General features: G+C 36.7%; 1 protein-coding gene across 3 annotated transcripts in view; it reads right to left on the bottom strand.

The window, feature by feature from the left end:
- Nucleotides 1-20,166, bottom strand: part of ZFAND3 (zinc finger AN1-type containing 3) — a 311,278-nt gene that overhangs the window by 66,770 nt on the left and 224,342 nt on the right. For all 3 annotated transcript variants that reach the window (XM_070586016.1, XM_070586018.1, XM_070586017.1), the window contains one exon: nt 11,111-11,293. In XM_070586016.1, coding sequence (XP_070442117.1) covers nt 11,111-11,293 — 183 coding nt within the window. The remainder of the gene's footprint in view (nt 1-11,110; nt 11,294-20,166) is intronic.

Below are 20,166 nucleotides of genomic sequence, written 5' to 3'. Positions count from 1 at the left end.
AAGCTGTGTGAAGTGTAGCTGTTCACTGTGAACTTTACTTTCACAGCCAAGTACAGAGCATTTCATTTAATAAGAGCATTTTAAAACTCTGCACTTGCAAACCGGGAGAGGGGGCGTAGTGATGATTATGTAGAGAAGTATTTCTATTGATATTTTGGAATTAAAAAAATTCTAAATTGCTTCAAAAGCTGGCCTGAATATCAATAACTGTAGAATCTCATAGGTGCCTGAGGAAATGGGGAAACTAACCTTTCAGACTAGCAGACTTCTTCACAGATCCTTGAAAATGGGTGTTTAAAGTTTGCAAGTCTTCTTTCTTGCCAATGGGAATCTTGAAGGGGGAAATTCAAGTGATAAAAGAAATACCTGTGAGCAAAAACTCTTATTCCACAACAGGCAGGTGGTTATTTGCACAGTTAAAAAAAAAAAAAAAAAAAAGACAGTCTCCCATTATTCTAAATGCTCTGTTAAAAGAGATGTACTGTCACCACAAAATGACAACCGAATTTCAAAATTTAGTACAGAAACTGCCTTTTTGAGTTGCTTCATCTTGGGGTTACTGACTGGCATAGAAAATAATAAAAGAATGTAAAGTAGCTGTTCAAAATCAGGTTCAGGCGTGAGAAGCCTCTTTTTAATGTATCAAAACACATGAAGCAGGTTTCCAAAAGTAAGAAAAATGAGAAAATTTTTCTAAATATTTAAATCAGTAAGCATTTATTGAGTACTGCCTTGCCAGCATTGTGCTGGGTGCTCTGGGGCAGAGCAAAGCAGCATCAAATAAAGTCTCTGCTAATTTTGGGTTTAGCCTCTAAACTGGCACAGAGAGAGAACATTCTCATGTCAAAGAGGTAACCAAGACAATATGTGATTAGATGTTGCAGGTAGGAAGTAGAGGAATTCCTTGGAGGAAGCAATCAGTGTGGATGAAATGGTTTTGAGATGGGCTTCCAAGAGTATGAATAAAAATATAATATGAATGCCACAGTGTCTTCTGGGGACAAAAGGATCTGGTTTGGTTCAGAGCTGAGCATTAGTGCTGGGAAGGGTATGCAGGTCAGATACAAAGAGGGTCCAGATTATGGGGGAGAATGTCTGATACAAGATTAAGAATCTGGATGTGGCAGTGATGAGTCACTGAAAGAATTGCCTTTTCTGTTTAACATGCTATCAAGGGGAGATTCATCGGCCAAGTTCATGGACTAGGGCAAGATTAGAAGTAAGAACAGTCTAAAGATTACAGCTGTTATCCTATGAAAACACAATAGTGGCAATGACAACTTTCAAGACCTTTAATATTTCTCCATTGAACTAACTTGAGGATCATAAATAAAGATAATTAGGAAATATAAACAATATCAGAGTAATCAGGAATAAGATTTAGTTTGTGTACTTGGTACAATACACACTGTAAAGTTAAAAGCACCTTTAATACAAGAAATTTTAAAAATAACATTGTCATTTTATTACAATAAATTTAGGAATCTAAATGAAACAGATGTTTTCCTAATACTATTAACTGCCAAAATTGAATTTAAATGAAGTAGAAAACATAAATACTCGAATATCAGGTATCAGGCCGATCAGTTTTTTAATAAGTTCTGCAAGCTTTCAAAGAATAGAGATGTTACGTAAGACAAACAGCTGTGTTAGGATACAGGAAAAATGAAAAGCTTCTTATGAAACTAATGTATACACAAAATTAACTCACTTCTAAAAAGATATAAAACTTAAATTAGCATTTTGAATCCAGAAGTACACTGAAAGAACTAGTAGGGTTTATTCAAGGAGTGCAAAGATGGTTTAATACTGAAAGTATTAAAATTAAGAGATTACATACTAAAGAAGAAAGCCATATGATCATGTCAATAGATGCTGAAAAAGCATTTTATAAAATTTAACACTCCTCTGATTAAAAAAAAATTAGCAAGCTATAAATAGAAGAGTTTCCTTAACAATATCTACAAGAAACCTACAGCAAATACAATATTTGTAAAATATTACTAGAAGTCTCATTAGCGTTTGGAATGAGAAGAAGAAAAAAATATAAAAACGTAAAGAAGAAATTATAGCAAGAAATGTATAAGGCTTATACTAAGAAAATGATATATCTTTACTCAAGAATATCCAAAGGTTTGAATAAATGAAGATAAACAATACTCTTTATGAGAATATGCAAAAGTGTTTTAAAATGTCAATTCTTCCCAAATAAATCTATATATTCAATGCAATCCCAATAAAAATCATTCTGTAATTTTCAACAGAATTTGACAAGGTGACTATAAAATTCATCAAGAAGAGAAAATACAAAAGAATAGCCAACAAAATTTAGAGGAACTGGCTCTATCAGACATCAAAATGTACCACAAATTCCAGTCTCAGGAACACACAACAGACCAATGCAACAAAATAAAAGAGCCTAACAACAGATGAATGTTTACATAGTAATACTGGCATTTGAAACCAGGTCTATTTAATAAATGCTTTTGAGATAATCGGTTGTCCACTTCTAAAAATAATAAAGGTAAATCCTTATATCTCCTATCATATACAAAATACATTCCAGATGGGTTCAAGAGCTAAAGACAGAAAAAGATAAACTATAAAAGTATTATAAAAAATATTTTTATAACCCTGTGATGGAAAAATCTTTCTAAGAAAGACACAAATCTAGAAGACAAAAGACAACAGACTTGAATTTAAAAGTCTGTAAATTTTCTAATGGAATACAAGGCACCCAAATCAAAATTAAAAGCTAAGTGATATACCAGAAGAAAATATTTGCAAGACATGTAACAAAGATTTATTATCCAGGATATATAAGGAGCTCCTACAAATTAGTAAGAAAAGGATGGCTAATAATAAAAAAAAAAAAAAAAAAAAAAAGCATAGAATACGGATTAGGCAAATCACTGGAGACATAAATAGCTGATGAACATATAAAGTGCTCAATCTCACTATCAGGAGATGTCAGGAGAATGCAAGTCAAAATGAGTTATTCTATTGCCTGTTACCAAAAAAAAAAAAAAAAAAGGAACACTTACCATCGGTAAAAGTATGGGAAACACTCTCAAACACTATTCTTAGGAGTATAAAGTGGTAATGCCAATTTGGAAATTAATTTGGCCATGTATAACAAAATTTAAAATATACATATTCTCTGACTTGTTAGTTCCTCTTCCATGTATTTATCATGGAAAAATGACACATGCGCCATTAGTCTCATACAAAAATGTTTACTCCACATGGCTTATAGTAGTGAAATATCAGAAACAGCCTCAAGAAAAAAGGAAAAAATAATAATAATAATACGGAATACTATGCATATGGAATATGAGAAACAGCCTCAAGAGAAAAGGAAAATAATAATAATAATAATAATGAAGATAATATGGAATACCATGAAATAATAATATGGAATATGGAATTATGCAGATCTCTATGTGCTGATCTGGAAAGATCTCTCAAACATATTGTTAAATAAAAAAACATGTTACAAAACAATATGTAGAGTATGCTCTCATTTGTATAAAAATAAAACATATGTATGTAAACATATATATAACTGCATAGAAAAAGAATATATAACTGAAAATGAATAAAAACAGTGGTTATCTCTGGAAGGACTAGGAATTTGGTGGGGCTAGGTGGATGTATTCAGGGAGTATTTTCACCATCTATTCTACATAGTCTTTGCTTTACTTGTATACTTAAAAAATAGGATTAAAACTTAAGGAAAAGAAAAAAAGAAGCCAGCAAAGGAGTAATTTAAAAATCATTGTTTTGCTTTAATTTGGCCTTTATTTTCACTACAAGTTGAAGGTCAGATGAAACTATAAGTGCTTAAAGACATTCCAACCCAACTAACATTATGGAATAGAAATAATTTCTATAAGAAAACACTGTTAAACTGCCAAATCCTTCTGCATTTTGACAGGGATTAATTTAACGATCCCATACATTGATTCCTGGTGACTTACAGCCATTCAATTCAATACTGCATATAACTGTATATTATCATACTAAACTGCAAAGTATCAATCTTTTTAGAACACAGCCCTAATAAAAGCAGTATGCTTTACAGAATGAGCTTCAGGATAAATAAATGCACAGAAAAAAAGTACCTTTAAATTAAAATCAAAAGAGACATTTAAAGTTTGGGCATTCTTCATTATGGGAAAGAATCTTCCACTTTGAGACTATTATATATCAGAAAAGCTCCATCTGTTGTATAATTATCTCTGATAAACAGCCTGATGCTTCGAGCTTCATTAGAGAAAAGGGAAGAGAAAGAAATACATAGAGAATTGTAAATAAATCTCCCCACCATATTTCACTTAAAACCAGCCCAGCAGGAAGTCATAAAATATTTTTTAATAGGTAATATTTTCTAAATGTTCTACTAGAATAAGCCAGCCTGTTTGCCCAGTATCTGGTCTTCTGAAGGAGGCATAGTCCAAAAAAAGGAAAACTAGTTTCATTTAGGGATTATTAGCAATTTAATTGGTAAAACAAACAAAAAGTTTAGTCACTTGGTGGCAGTGATACTAATTTTCCAGGGGACAGATAAGGACTTGTCAGACAGGAATGAAGAGGAGTAGTCAATGAAGCCCAGTGCATGTTCAAAGGTCCAAGGGCAGCAGAGTAACGACATCTGTTAAAATGCGCCACCATTTTACTTTATTTTTTAAATGCCTGGGGGAGCTAGGGTATCACCAGGAACCAGTTTCCAAGGCAACAACGGAAATCTTTGTTCAACCAAATTAATTTAACCACAGATAAAGAATGTTCTCAAATTTCTATTTTGGGAATCACTGTCATATTAAAGGAAAATCCAGCCAGCACTTAGAAATGAAGCTTTAATGATTAAAAATCTTCACTAACATTCAGTTAGTATGGTTCTCACTTTTTCTGTATATTTTCTTTTGACTACAACAAAAGTATCTCTTGGGTAGATGCAGTAGAGAAGAATAGGAAAAAGCTGGAGCACTATGGATGAAAAACGCCCAGAGCTGAGTTCTAGCCCTGTCCTGTGACTCAAAGCAGGTCACCATGCAAACCTTTTTCTCATCTGTGGAACAGGAAGGAGAGTGTTTGCCCTGCCTATGTTGCACACTGTCTGGATGATCCCAGGAAAATAATGTTTGTCAAAGAGCTTTGTACAACTGGGATTGGCAAACTTTACAGTGGTCCTGTAAAGGACCACTGGGTCTCTGTAGCAACTACGAGATTCTGTTGTAGTGCAGAAGAGCCAGAGACAACACATAAAGGAATGAGAATGGCTGTGTTCCAATAAATTTTTTATTTATGAACATTCAAACTTGAATTTCATGTAATTTTCACATGTCACAAAATATTGTTCCTTTTATTTTTTTCAATCATTTTAAATCATTCTTAGATTGTGGGCCTTAGAAAAACAGGTGAAGGGCCAGATTTGGCCCACGGGCTGTAATTTGTCAACTCCTCTTGTAAACTATACTTTTATATATATGTTGGTTGCTCTTTATTTCTCAGTATGTGCCTCAAAAGAGCTTAGTAGAGTGTTCTGTATGAAGTGGCCCCTCTCTAACTGCTAGATTAGAAAATCCGAATATTTGAAAACAAGCCCATTTCTTGCCATTACTCTTCCCTAGTAGTGGGTGTCAGTTCTCTTCCTCTGCTGCCTAGAAAGAAACAGACCAGCCAACTCTCCTCCAAAACCTCAATTACCATACAATATGTAGTGGGATTGCGGGGAGCAAACATAAAACATCGCTAGGCATGCACATCCTAAGGCTCCCAAACAAGTCGTAAGTAATGATGCCCACGCCTTTAAGAGCATGACAACAGGAACGCTGATTTATAGGAGACATAAAGAAAAGGGCATTTTCTCATCTTTTAAGTCCAATCTGGTAAGACTCTGACTTAAATTGATCAGTCAACTGCCATCATTTAAAAATAACAACAAACAACTGGTTTCAGTGTTCTATCTACAACAGACATTATCCTTCCTCTCTTCAAAAGCTGGGTCAAGAAACATAAGTAGAAATCACACTTGATCGCCTATATGAAAAACCTGGTTTCTAGGGAGAAGAGTAAACAGGTAGTAGGAATAGTAGAAAAAAATGTTATTTCGTTCTTTTTGTTTGTGCAACACCTCTTCTTTGGTAGTTTGTATTTGCATGCAATCTCCTTTATACTATAAATCACCATAGAGACAGGCAACTATGCTGTGGTGCTGGAGAGCCAGGCTGCTCTGTGATCTTGGGCAAGATATTGAATCATCCTGTGCCTCCATTTCCACATCTCTGAAACAGATAGGTTAATGGTACTCACATCTTACAGGGTAATTATGAAGAGGAAGTAGCTTAACACAGACAAAGTATTTGGAACAGTGCCTGGTACTTGATGAGTACTCTAGTGTTAGCTGTTACCATTACCATAGCATTTAGATGCTGTGACAAGTCCTTTGGTCACTATTTGAATTTTTACTCTGTTTTTTGAACATGTTTCTAATGGCTAAAGTTCCACAGACTCTTCTGTAGACACATGCAAAATGGCAGAGGAAGAGATGTGTGTGTTCAGACAAAGAAATATCACTTGGAGCTTTTGGTTATGTTTCATTTGACCTTCAGTCAGGTGTTTTAAGAAATTCTTTTGGGTAAAAATCTGTCCTGTTTCTCTGCTTTACACACTTTTGTCAATGGTTATTACTCCATCTGTAGTCTTTTCAAAACAGCATTAACGTACCCAGACTCTCATCACCTTTCTGTTCACATACTCATTTAACAGGGAGAAACAGAAAGCAGATATAAGCAACACCTATTCTCTTGATTAATAGGGAAAAAGTAAAACCTTTTCACAAGTCCCAAAGAAGACACAGCACTTCCAGTTCTACACAATAACAACGGATCCACAACTACGGTATAGTCTACAAATTATGTAGTACTTGGATTTGGAACCCCAAACTCATTTTCCAGTAACTCCCACATTCTACTTCTTCATACCCATCTAGGGAAAGCTAAGAAGGACCAACAGATAAAATTCTGGTCCCTTGAGGATACTAAAAGATCAGTATAAGTAATCCCCTGATATCTCTTCCCCCATCTTTCTTCTCTTAAGTAGTTCACAGCTGAAGAAATTTGCAAGGTGTCAATGGATCAGGCTGTCTAATCTCACCTGGGTCTTCACTGCTACTCGGCAATCATTTTAATTATCTCATGTTGACTTATAATGCATCTGCCCTGACAGCTTTGACAGCTTTAACAAGCCTTTCTTATTTTTCTCATCCCTATATCCTTCACCCACAAACCAGGCACAAATCTCCTCACTCTAGCACAGATTTCACCTAGGTGAGGTAGCAAAATCCACCTGAGAAAGCTTTTGCAAATGACATGCTTATTAACCACCGCTCCTGCTGTTGCCTCCCTTTCACCCAAAATTCCTATGCACCTGTCTGGGAGAACAATCCATAATCTCAGGGAGAGGCATATATATTTGAAAAGGTGACCTCCCTGTGGGTAGAGATCTAATCTTACTCATTTCTGTACTCAGCACTTAACCTAGTGCCTAACATACAGTGGGCTCTCAGCAAAGACTGCTAAATGAACTCACGAACCACTGAAACAGGTTATTAAATCAATCTCATGATCACCAAATCCAAATGTCTCTTGTCAGTTTACAGTTTCTGCAGCATTTTCACAACACTGAGGCAATATTCTACCGCAGTTGAAAGCACAGGCTCTGGAGCCAAATTAGTGGGTTGAAATGTGAGCTACACTGAGAAGCAGGAGCTCTGCATCTTTGGGCAGAAGTTACTGAACCCCTCTATGCTTCAACTTCCTCATCTGTAAAAAAAGGATAATAAAAGCATCTACCTCACAAGGTACTGTGAAAATTAAATGTGAGTACATTAAAGAGCTTAGACGAGTGCTTAGAATATAGCTAACACTTCATAAATGCGAGCTAACATTTTCATTATTATTATTAAAGCCCACACCATAAGCTGACATCTGTTCCTCGGCTTTTGTGACCTTGCCCACTATCATTCTCCCCATCTCTGACTTCTTCAGTTGCCTCCTCTGTTTTGGTTTCACTCACTGCTTTGCTTTGCTCTGCTCTCACCCTTGGCAATCTCATTTAACCCCTTAGCCTTCGGCTATCATCTCCATGTGGATGAACCTGACTTTGACTGCTCTCTCCCACGCTCCAACTCAAACTGCCCAGTTGAACACTTAAGTCATTGTCATATCTCTGATTAGCAAATTTCCTCACTTCCCCAGATCTGTGAAAACCCAAGGATTACAATAGCAAGCCCCAAAAGAATTAGGAAATAAGATTAGCTTCAGAGAGTTTAACTGGAACATGAACATACAATGTCGTAAAGATGTGAAGTCACCACAAACGGATCTGAAGCTAGTACAATTAGACATCCTTAATCAGATTGAAGGTATTTATATAGCAAAAGAAAAAACATGGCAGTCTACAGTGGCCTAAACTGGCAAGTTACAGAAACACAGGAAGTGTTCTGTCCTCAGGGCTCCAGACTTCAGGGCAGGTCTAAGCCCAGGATGAGGAGGAGGAAAAGGGTATGAAGATGGAATCTTGCACTGAATGCAAGACTTTTCCTCTATGTCCTTAAAGAGCACCTGACAATCAGCCTGACTCAATTAAAAGTTCACTTCACCTAACTCCACGCTTTGCTATTTGCTATATAAATCCTTGTTATGGGTTGGCTTCCCATAAAGGTCTGCCTCCAGAGAAAATGTTTGTCACATGGATATATTTTTATTTCTAATCCCTGCTAGAAGGATTTTTCATGATAAATTATAGAATAACTTTTGGTTATGATTTGAGTTTCCACATACCTTAATTACAGAGAGAAAAAGTGCTGGTCTTGCCAACACGAATATTTCTGTTCTCTGTGGCAGTTATATTTCACATTGTGAATTAACTGATGACAAGCATGGATTCTGAAGCCAAACGCCTGAATTTGAATCCTGGGTTGGTATCTACTATTTTGTGACCACAGGCAAATTACTTGATCTCTTTGTGCCTGTTTCTCTATCCACAGAATGGGAGTAATGATAGTACCTACCTCACTGGGTTGTCATGAGGAACAAAAGATAAACTATACAAAACATATAGAACAATGTCTTGCACATAAAGCACTCAATAAACGGTAGCTGTTGTTATCTCAGTCTCAGGTGCATTTTGGCTGCTCAGGTTGGGTTGTTGTGAACTGATCCTGGTATGTGTTGATCCAAATAGATGTGGTTCCACCAGATGAGATCCTGACCAGCTCCAACCTTTCCCTTGACAAGGAGTTCTTAACCTAAAGCCCACAGTGAGCTTTAAAAGAATTTTATTCAAAAGAGAGTATAAACAGACGGTATGCTGTGTATTTTTCTGAGATAAGGGGCCACAGCTTTCATCAGCTCCTCAATAAGTACATGACCCCGAACAGATTTTTAAAATTTGTCTTCTTCTTCTTATTATTATTACTTCTTATTGTCTTAATATTACCACTACCATTTTCATCTTTTTAATCCTCTTAAATGATTCCTACACCTTCCCCTGGGCCTCTATTCAATAAGTTATAATATTTAAAAAATTCTCTCTCTGCAATGTTATTCTGGTATAGTCCTTCCCTTTTTCAACGCTGCCAGGTTACCTCTCCAAAAGAACTGTAATAATATTACTTATTCTGCTCAAAAACATGATTAACATCTTACATGATCAAACATCTTAGCTATGAGCTTTATGACTTGGCCATAATCTGCCTTTGCAGTCTTGTCCTCCATAAACGGCCCTGAAGGAGTCACTTGCCATTGCAGAACTCCACGCAGCTTTCCTCCACAGCTCTTTCTACCCTGTCTAGAACGTCTTTTCACCACCTTGTGTCTGTCTCCACACCACTTTCTCCAGTAAACCAACACTCTTCTTCAACAGTCACTGTCTTTAATACATAATAAAGATTATTAAAATGGGTACAAACAACCACGTATCAGGGTTTCTCAACCGTGGCATTACTGACATGTCAAGGCAGGACACTCCTTGCTGTGGAAGGCTGTCCTATGCAGTATAGGACGTTTAGCAGCATTGGGGGCGGGGGTGTGCAAAATTATTTCTGGTTGAGAACCACTAACATAAATACATTTGCTTTCCCCTGCTAAATAATAAATTCTTTAAGGACAGGGACTACAGCCTTTGTTACATTTATAATCTCAATTTTACCTAATACTGTGGTTTGTGATAGGTTTAGATAAATATTTTTTCTCTGTTAATCTTTCCAAAGTTAGTAGACAGAATATTCTAACCTACCATATTTCAAGGATTTCTAGGTATTTATTAAATTTGAAACACCAAATTTCAACCTGTTAAGTAAAGCTTTTAAAAGGCAAAACTGCAATGTCATAACATCCCTGTAATTTTCAACAAACGCTGTCAGTTGTAGTTGTGCCCTAAAGGAGATGTTTATGGTATTATGAAGATTAAGTGGACAATGGACTTCCACATCACACGTTTGATAGTAGTATGCTAACACTGAGGGCTTACAGAACAGTAACAGAAACCATCTCCTCCTCCCCTCAAATACCCCATGCTCAATGAAGTATATAGTGTTATTATCTCAGTTAATTGCCTAGAAACAGTCAAGGCCCAGTTAGTGACAAAAGCAAGGTTTCAGTCCAAGGTTCCTAAGTCAGGGATGCATCCTCTAGACCAGTGGTTCTCAATACCTGCTGCACATTAGAATCCTCTGCAGAGTTAAACACAACAGATTCCTGGGCCTCCCTCCAGACCAATTAAATTAGACTCAGGAATGGTGCTGAAGATTAAAATTGTTTTAAAAATCCCTAGTGGATTCTGGGATGAATCCACTGCCCCACACTGGTTCAAAACCTCATGTACTTTGACAGTCATCAGAAAAGGCCATCTTTTAAGAAGACCTTAAGCTCCATGAATGGCTGAAATTTATTCTCTAACTTGCTGACTTGGGCCTATATGTCAACACATAATCTTAAATTACAAGATCTGCTAACTTCTTTTCTGGGACAAGGCATTACCAAGAAGCTCATGACATGATTCTTGGGCTGCTTTCTCTACCACTTCACAGGATCTGGGCACTTACACTCCTCTTTACTTGGTGAAGTTACATTCAGTTCTGTCGGAAGCGGCTGCTGGCTGGGACTAAGAGTTGGCGTGGTTATCGAGGTATTGTTGTTGTCACTGGTGGTCTCTTCGGAAAACAAATCTGATTGGCTGTTACTTGTACTTGGGGCAGAATCATCGTCTGGTTGTTTCTTTTGAAAATCTAAAGAGAAAGAGTAAGAAAACCAGTTTAAATAAGGAGCTCACAATCTCCTTGGGTATTAGAAAACAATGAAAGTCAGTATAAAAATGAAATGTAATAGCAGCAATAACAAAGACTAACTTGAGTGATTAAAAAATGGAAGTAAAATACTGGTCAAAAACATATAACACTGGTGGAGGGTAACTGGAGTTAAAGCTTTCCAGGGTCTTTATATTGTTCAGAACAGGAGACATACTGATTTTTAAAAAGGACTTTGCAAAGCCAAATGCATGTTAAACTTTTAAGGGCAATCAGTAGAAGGAAAAAAGGAATAAAGACAAGTTGTTCAAACCAAGAGAGGACAAGTAAGAAGGAAAAAAAAAAGCAGTGAGAAAAGCAGGGTAAATAGAAAACAGATAATAAGATAGTAGAAATAAGCAGAGAGAGATCAGTAATGGTAATAAATGTAAATAGACTACAGTTAGCAGTTAACAGATAAAAAATTCAGATTGAATAAACGAAGTCCTATTCTATGCAGTTTACAAGAGACATACTAAAAACAAACAGGATAAAGAAAAATTTAAGGTATATTAAAAAAATACCAGCAAACACACATGATTAAAAAGCCAGTAATAGCTATTGTATTGTTGGAAAATGTAAAGAAGTATTGGAGGATCATTACATAATAGTAAAAGAAACAGACGAACAGGATTTAGCAGAAGATAAAACTATTCAAAACCTGTATGCACCTAATAACAAAGCCTCAAAATATGTAAAGCAAAAATGATTGTATTTATGGGAAACAAATTTACTATCATAATGGGAAGATTTTACTATAACTGTCTCAGACAAAAAATAATTAGTAAAATTAGAGAAGATTAATAAGCATACATAGACTCAAGTACCCAACAATTAAATAATCAATTTATTTTTAGTTATTTTTATTTTTTTTTAAAGATTAGCCCTGAGCTAACATCTGTTGCCAATCTTCCTTTTTTCTTCTTCTTCTTCCTCTTCTCTCCAAAGCCCCTCTGACATAGTTGTACATTCTAGTTGTAGGTCCTTCTAGGTCTGCTATGTGGGACGCCGCCTCAGCATGGCTTGATGAGTGGTGCTAGGTCTGCGCCCAGGATCCAAACCGGTGAAACCCTGGACCACCAAGTGGAGCACGCAAACTTAACCATTGGCCACCGGGCTGGCCCCAGTAATCAATTATTTTTAAACATATGTGGAATATTTATAAAAACTGACTAAAACCTGGCTAAACGTTGACCACACATTAGGCTATAAAGCAAAACTCTCAACAGATGCCAAAGAATTAGTAAGATACAGACATTATTAGCTGACTATAGAGCAATTAAGTTAAAAATTGATAGCAAAAAATTCTATATATTTGGAAATTTTAAAAATACACTTCAAACTCACAGGTCAAATCAGAAATTATAAAATTATATAATATTTATAATTAAATGATAATGAAATTACTACTTATCAATATCCAGTAAAGATAAAGATGCACATACATTAGCTATACCCAAGTCATTTCATTCCTAGGTATACGCCTGAGAGAAACTCAACACACATGTATGAGGATGTTAATTATATATTGTTTGTAATAGTAAAAAGTCAGAAACAACCTAAAGGCCCATAAATTTTAATAAATTCAAATAATGGAATAATATACATAGTGAAAACAAATAACTATTGCCACATACATCAACATAAATGAATCTCAAAATCATTACATTAATGAAAAACCAAGTCACTAAATAACATAGTTAAGATTGGACTTACATAAATGTTAAAAACAGGCAAAACTCAAATAACATTGTTTAGAAATATGTATGTTTAAATCATAAAAAAGTACTAACAAAACGTAGGGTAATGGTTACCTCTTAGAGGTTGAGGGAGGGGGGTGTGAAGGTGAGACGTATGCAGAAATATTCAAAATTATAGGTAATGTCCACTGACACAGAATAGATTAGAATGGTATATTTAGGTATATTCATTCATATACTGGAATGCTCTATGGTAGTTAAATGAATAAAGGGACAAGTATAATAGAATAATCTCAAAAACAATGTAGAGAGAAAAAAAGCAAGCTACAGAAGTATATATATGGTATAACAATATTTATATAAAACTTAAAATATGTAAAGATACCATATACTGTTTATGGATACATAATTATAATATAAAAACATGTGGAAATGACACCAAATTCAGGATAGTGGTTATCTGAGGTGGGGGGAGAAACAGAGGTCCTCAATTCTATGTGTAATTTTCTATTTCTTAAAGCTGTGGTGAGTATATGACTGTTAAAATTATTACGCATATTGGGGCTGGCCAGATGGCATAGCAGTTAAGTTTGCATGCTCTGCTTCGGTGGCCAGGTCTTCACTAGTTGGAATCCCAGATGTGGACCTACACATCACTCATCAAGCCATGCTATGGTGGCGTCCCATATACAAAGTAGAGGAAGACTGGCACAGGGACAATGTGCTAATGATTGTCAGCTCAGCGACAATCTTCCTCTAGCAAAAAGAGGAAGATTGGCAATAGATGTTCACTCAGTGCCAATCTTCCTCACCAAAAAAAAAGGGGGGAGGGGACAAAGAAAGAAAAGAAAAGAAAATTATTATATATAGTCTTTTTATGCTTCATTTTTTAAAAATCTAATGCTGGGGCCAGCCCAGTGGCACAGCCGTTAAGTGCACACATTCTGCTTCGGAGGCCCAGGGTTCGCCAGTGCGGATCCCAGGTGCGGACATGGCACCATGTGGCAAGCCATGTTGTGGTAGGTGTCCCACATATAAAGTAGAGGGAGATGGGCACAGATGTGAGCTCAGGGCCAGTCTTCCTCAGCAAAAACAGGAGGATTGGCAGCAGTTAGCTCAGGGCTAATCTTCCTCAAAAGAAAAAAAATCTAGCGCTAGTCTATAAAGTACAGATTATACTTTATTACCCTAATTCAGAGAAGAAAAAGAAGATCCTGACTCCACATTATCTTATCTTTTGATCTGCAGAGAAGCTGCTGTTATTATGCTCTATAACCTCTTCAGAATCACTGTTATGACATATTCTGAGCATAACAATAGCTAGTATTTATGTTGCACTTACCACGTGCGAGGCACTGAACTAAATGTTTTATGTATATAACTCATTTACTTTAATCCTCAGGACAATCCTAACAAGGGAGGTATAATGAATAACACTTCACTGATAAAGAAACTGAGCCTCAGAAAATTTAGGTCATGTGTTCCTAGAGCTAGTAAACAGAAGGATCAGGATTTAAATACAGGTCCATCTGACACCAGAATCCTGGTCTTCAATCACAACTGCAAGATATAGAATGGTAAGCACTAAACTGGTCCAAGAAAAGGCCTCCACGTCATCTCCACCCACTGACAGCACCAATGGTGAGCGCGTGGGTCTAGCCAAAGAATCACTAACCTGCTGTGCACACCAGCGATCTACAGCCCCTACTGCTTCTTTTCTGGGTATTTATTTCTCCTAGCCACTTTCTTATTCTTCAGCGTTTTGACATTTTAAAATGGCTTATTATCTCAATGTTATTTGTATAGCACCTTCAGAGAAAAACGTACTCTATAAATGGAATAAAAATTCTGCAATAATGATGCTTCTTTTTGATGTCATGTCATTTCATTAGCTCTCCTATGTCAATAACCATTGTGTTCCTCCTATAACTCTCTCTCTCTCATTTAATTGGAAATGTTATAAGGCCCTAAAAGAACTGAAACTGAGTCATCATTGTACCTTCTAGCACAATCCCCAATGCCAGACACACACAGACTCACTCACTGGGGCACAATAACCCTCCGAGGTTAAATGATGTTGCTGTCTGAAGACAATAGCAGGCTCCACCCACACAGTCTCTAGCCCATGCCTGCCATGCTCTGGTACTCCCAAGTTCTCTTTTGTGGATCTACAGCTGACACAGTGCACCTTCTGTTAACCCATGCTCCCGCTATGCCCTTCCTGCACCTCCACAGGGCGATGGTGTGAAAAATCATCATGCTAACAGTACTCATTACAACCCAAACTGGCTGCACACAAGAGAACTACTAAAAGCTCTATATAGTCTCTGCTGCAATTCAATAAAGAACTCAGGAATCACAGAATTTTATAGTCAGAATTCACTTTAAAAATCCAGCTCAATCCTCTCATCTTACAGATAAAGAAAGGAAGGAGCCAAGAAAGTTAATGCAACTCACCAGAAATTCAGAGTCAATCCTAAGAGTTTTCTAACTCTTAGGCCAAAGTAAGCAGCTTGTACAATACAAAGAGCTTGAGAGTTGGACCACATTCAAATCCTGACTTTGCTATTTACTGGGCATATGGCTAAAGCAAATTGTTTAATCTTTTGGCGCCTTGTCTGTAAAATGGAGGGAGGGAGTTATTTGTATCTCTCAGGATAATGTAGATTAAATAAGATAATGTACATAAAGTATCTGGCACGTGGGTACTCAACAAATGACTGTCATTAAAAATAAAAGGTATTTTCCTAAAGAAAGGACCACTGAGTTATCTCTTCCTTTTAGACCTGATATTTGCATCATAGTTCTTACTCTCAATTCCTTTCTTTCTGAATCATTTAGCATCCAACTTTTGACTACTGACAAAAAAAAAACAGAAAGAAAAAATCCCAAAAGTCTACTCCAAGGACAAAGGGGAGGAGGTTTATATCACATCTAAAAAAGTAAACAAAATAGGCAGAGAGACTGACTCTCGTCACTCTACTCTGGAAAGCAGTGCAGGAAAGGTGCAGAAATAGTCACTCCATTTGATCCAGATACCGTAAAGACTTGTTCACTTGTTTTACAATTCTCATATAAATGGGAAAACTAGAAATCTCCAAGCTTATCCGTGTCAATGAGAAAAAAGATTAGGAATAATTATCTATTCTTCTAAATTGGTAGAGTTAATGGTATATCCAAGGGTATAAACTTGATCTTAAACTGAGTCTGAGAAAGGTTTATGTGAATAAAGTTTTTCCAAAATAAACTGTTACTTGTAAAACCTGAGTAAAAATATTTCAACTTAAATGGGATTGTTGTTGAAAAGTGAACAGAAGCCAAGATCTTGGCAGCTTACCTTATTATCAACTAAGGGGAAAAATAGTTTCTCAGCAAATGTACTCTTGGAACTTGAAGTATCCAGAAATGGGATGTTTCCACAAGATAGAGAAAGTGACCTAATGGTAGCAGCTGAGCCAAAATGGCCAGTAAAGGCCCTGGGGCTGGTTGTCCAGGTACTCCCTAGGCATATTTTTCTTTATTCTTTTCAGAATGGTTTTTCTCACAGGTCAATCTGCTTACTACAAAGTGTACCTCAAAAGACTGAGAGCACCAAAAAAGCACCTCACCCTCCTCTAGTGACAAGCCCATTCACCTGGGCAGCCTCACTGCAACTATATCTTACCTAGTCATCCCTCAGAACTCACCTTTGATATGCGTATGTCCAATTCTTTCTCTCTCAGATGTACTACAGAGATTCACAAGATGCTTAGCTCACCTGAACTCCCACTTCACTTCTAGATTATGACAACTATGTCTTTTTGAATGATTTCTTTGAGGCAGAGAATACACAAAAGTGATTTAGAAAGGATTTCACTAAACTTTCTTTCCTTGAAAATAAATTTCTTTAAAATTGAAAAAAACTTCTTTGAAAATAAATAAATTTGTCACATACAGATCTGTGTGATCACTAATAGGTACATAGTATAGCCATTTATAACACAGCAATTAAGCCAATTAAACACTGTTATAGATTTGCAGTTACCAATTTTTTACTACGATAAGCAAAACTGCATTAAACTTTCTTAGGTTATATTGCTGGAAGTAGATCAACTGGGTAAAAGAGGATGCATATTTTTAAAGCATTTCATACATATTGTCAAATTCTCTTGGCACAACACCCTGTGATTCCCACAGCATAAGACGTACTATGGTGTATAAGAATCATCTGTTCACTTGTCAGTCTCCCACATTATACACGCCCAGGGCAAAAACAGTGCTCAACATATGTTAACTGAATGAATAGGTGGCAAAATGTTTTTCTGTAGAAAGCCCATCACTGCATTACATTTAAAATTATTTACCAATTGTTATTTTAAACCTTTCACAAACTGTTTTGTGTGCCTTTAAGCACACTCCTAGCATCATTTGGGTTAGCATTTCTAGAAGACAAAGTGCTCAATATCTGTGAATTTCTATTTTCATAATCAATAAGTAGAGATGAGAAATTCAACTGCATTTGTTATAACTCACTCATTAAGCGTTTCTGGCCACTTCTATGTCATTTCAGACACTAAAGCTAGGTATAAAGAAAATCAAATTGGAGGTAAAAGAAGAACTAAGAGTTAAGTGCCTATTATGAGCAAGGCACTCTGCCAGAGGCCTTGTGTTCATCTTGTCATTTCATCCTCAAAGTAAACTGGGCAGTAGATGTCATCCTCACATTTCAGCAGAGGCCAGTGGGGTATGGCAAGGTTAGGCAACCTGTCCCTTCCTAACAAGTGCTGGAGCTAGGATTTCAGACCCAGGTTTACATGACTCTAATGTCTACACTCTTCCCACTACAGCACGCATCACTGAAGCAACCACTGTCCAGCTTGCCAAAATGCAACAGCTTGCAACCCGTGGGGGTTACTTTTCCAGTTCCCACATTACCATTCCACGTCTGCAAACCCCATCTGACTCCATATCACAGATTACAACTCTGTGTTCCCACTGGAAGCTTTAATTTGGTATTTCACCCCATAAAATGCTTCATGTTTCAAGTAGCCAACCAAAGTAAAATGGAAACGTTGCAAATAAAAATTCAATTCCAGTATCTCAAAAGTTTGGTTCACGCAAGGCATTGTATAAAGGCCTCCTTTAACAGAACAGGATTCTTTTTCCTCTTCTTCATCCCTTCTCCCAATTTATGTCCATAATAGGCTACAGCCTCCACTCATAAATAAATTTCTAGGTTTTTAAAGCTACACATTCCCATCTCCACCCCAATGACAAACTTCAGTTATCCTTTTGTTCTTTTTTTAAAGATTTTATTTTTTCCTTTTTCTCCCCAAAGCCCCCCGGTACATAGTTGGATATTTTAGTTGTGGGTCCTTCTAGTTGTGGCATGTGGGATGCCGCCTCAGCACAGCTTGATGAGCAGTGCTATGTCCACGCCCAGGATCCGAACCGGCAAAACCCTGAGCCACTGAAGTGGAGCGCACGAACTTAACCACTTGGCCACGAGGCTGACCCCCCACAAACTTTAGTTATCTTATTCAAAAAGCTACAAAGCCATTAGCAGTAGCCAGCCTATTCAGAAATCAGAGTTTTAGCCTTCTGATTAAAATCTTAACATTCCAGTAGCTGAATGTTCAAAACAAACTGGTTTAAATAAGAATTAGCAAGAACCAAAGGACTGGTTACTATTAAAATGTTAAAATGCACTCACCTTGTACCCTAGCTTACTTTCAGAGAAAACTGTAATCTACTCAATATGGCTGGGTTAACTTAAACTCCCTTTAATGAGTAATCTCTTCTGGCTTCTTTTAAAAACAAAAACAAAAACTTTTATCCTACCCCATTCTCACCTATGCTCTCATGATGATTCCTTTTCTTTAAAAATCAGACTGTCTTTACTGATCTCAGGATAGACTGTTTTGATACTGACTGATACTTTCAGACAAGTTTAAAATACATCCCTCCCCCACCACATATATATCCTATTAATGATAAATGACTCCTGTCCTGTGTTCCCTATCTACACACATAAGATAGACCTTGTCTTCTGCCCTTCTTCCCATCTGGAGGGACGGCACCAACATTCTGCTAGAGGCTAAAGTCAGAAGCCTGGGAATCATCTCAGACACTACATTTTCCCTCCCTTAATTCCACATCTCAAAAATCTACTTCTCCATTACCACTCTACTCTAAGTCATCATCATCCATCAGATTCCTTCAGTAGCATCTTAATCGATTTCTTTGCATCCTATCCTCTCTGTTGGCCCACTCTAATCCCTTCTCCACAAAGCAATCAGAGTGATATAAAAAACAAATTCTGATAAAGCCATTTTTCCTCCCTAAACAGTTGAATGGCCTCCCTTTCAGATGTTGGGCTTTTATAATCAGATCCAAAATCCTAAACATGGCTTCGAAGTCAGAAGTCTCTCTAAGAACTAGCTTCTGGTTATCTCTTCAGTCTCATCTTAAGCCACTCCTCCTCCTCTCCCTCCCCCTGCTTCAGCCATTTTGGGGTTCTTTTGGGTTTTCAGACACTCCATACTCTTTCTCAGCCTGGAGTACTTTGATCATGGCATGTGGGAGACTATTTTTCTTTATCTTTCTGTTCACCTTGGTAACTCCTACTCATTTTTGTACCTTAACATAAGCCCTATTTCCTCAGCGAAGCCCTTAAGATTGTCCATAGAAGGCACTTAAACATTTGTGAGATGAAGGAATGAATGTCTTATTCATTGTATACCCTAGCCCGTAGCAAAATGCCTGCCACATAATACACAATATAGATTTGCTGAATTTAACTTATTTGATACTGGTGAACATACTAAGTTTAAAAATATTTTTTCTCTTGGACATTAATGGACTTCAAATTGCTATAAAATTTATTTATAGGAAGCAAGAAGGCTTCTACATACAGGAGAAATATTAAGCACCCTTATCAATAAGCAGATGTTTGAATTTTACAAACTATCCCTACACATATAAAAATTTTCTTCCTTACTACTCACCACAGGTAACTGGTTCTGATAGGACTCAAAAGGTATCTCAAATCCTGTTTGCTTAGATTCTGACCACAAAACTGCAAGCTTTTATTTGAGAATAGAAATAACATTAGATTGGCTCCCAAAAGCATGTTTT

This window comes from Equus przewalskii, chromosome 19 (genome assembly GCF_037783145.1).
Source record: "Equus przewalskii isolate Varuska chromosome 19, EquPr2, whole genome shotgun sequence".
Taxonomy (NCBI): Eukaryota; Metazoa; Chordata; class Mammalia; order Perissodactyla; family Equidae; genus Equus; species Equus przewalskii.
The sequence above is the reverse complement of the archived record's forward strand: the minus strand, read 5'-3'. Positions and strand labels throughout refer to the sequence as shown.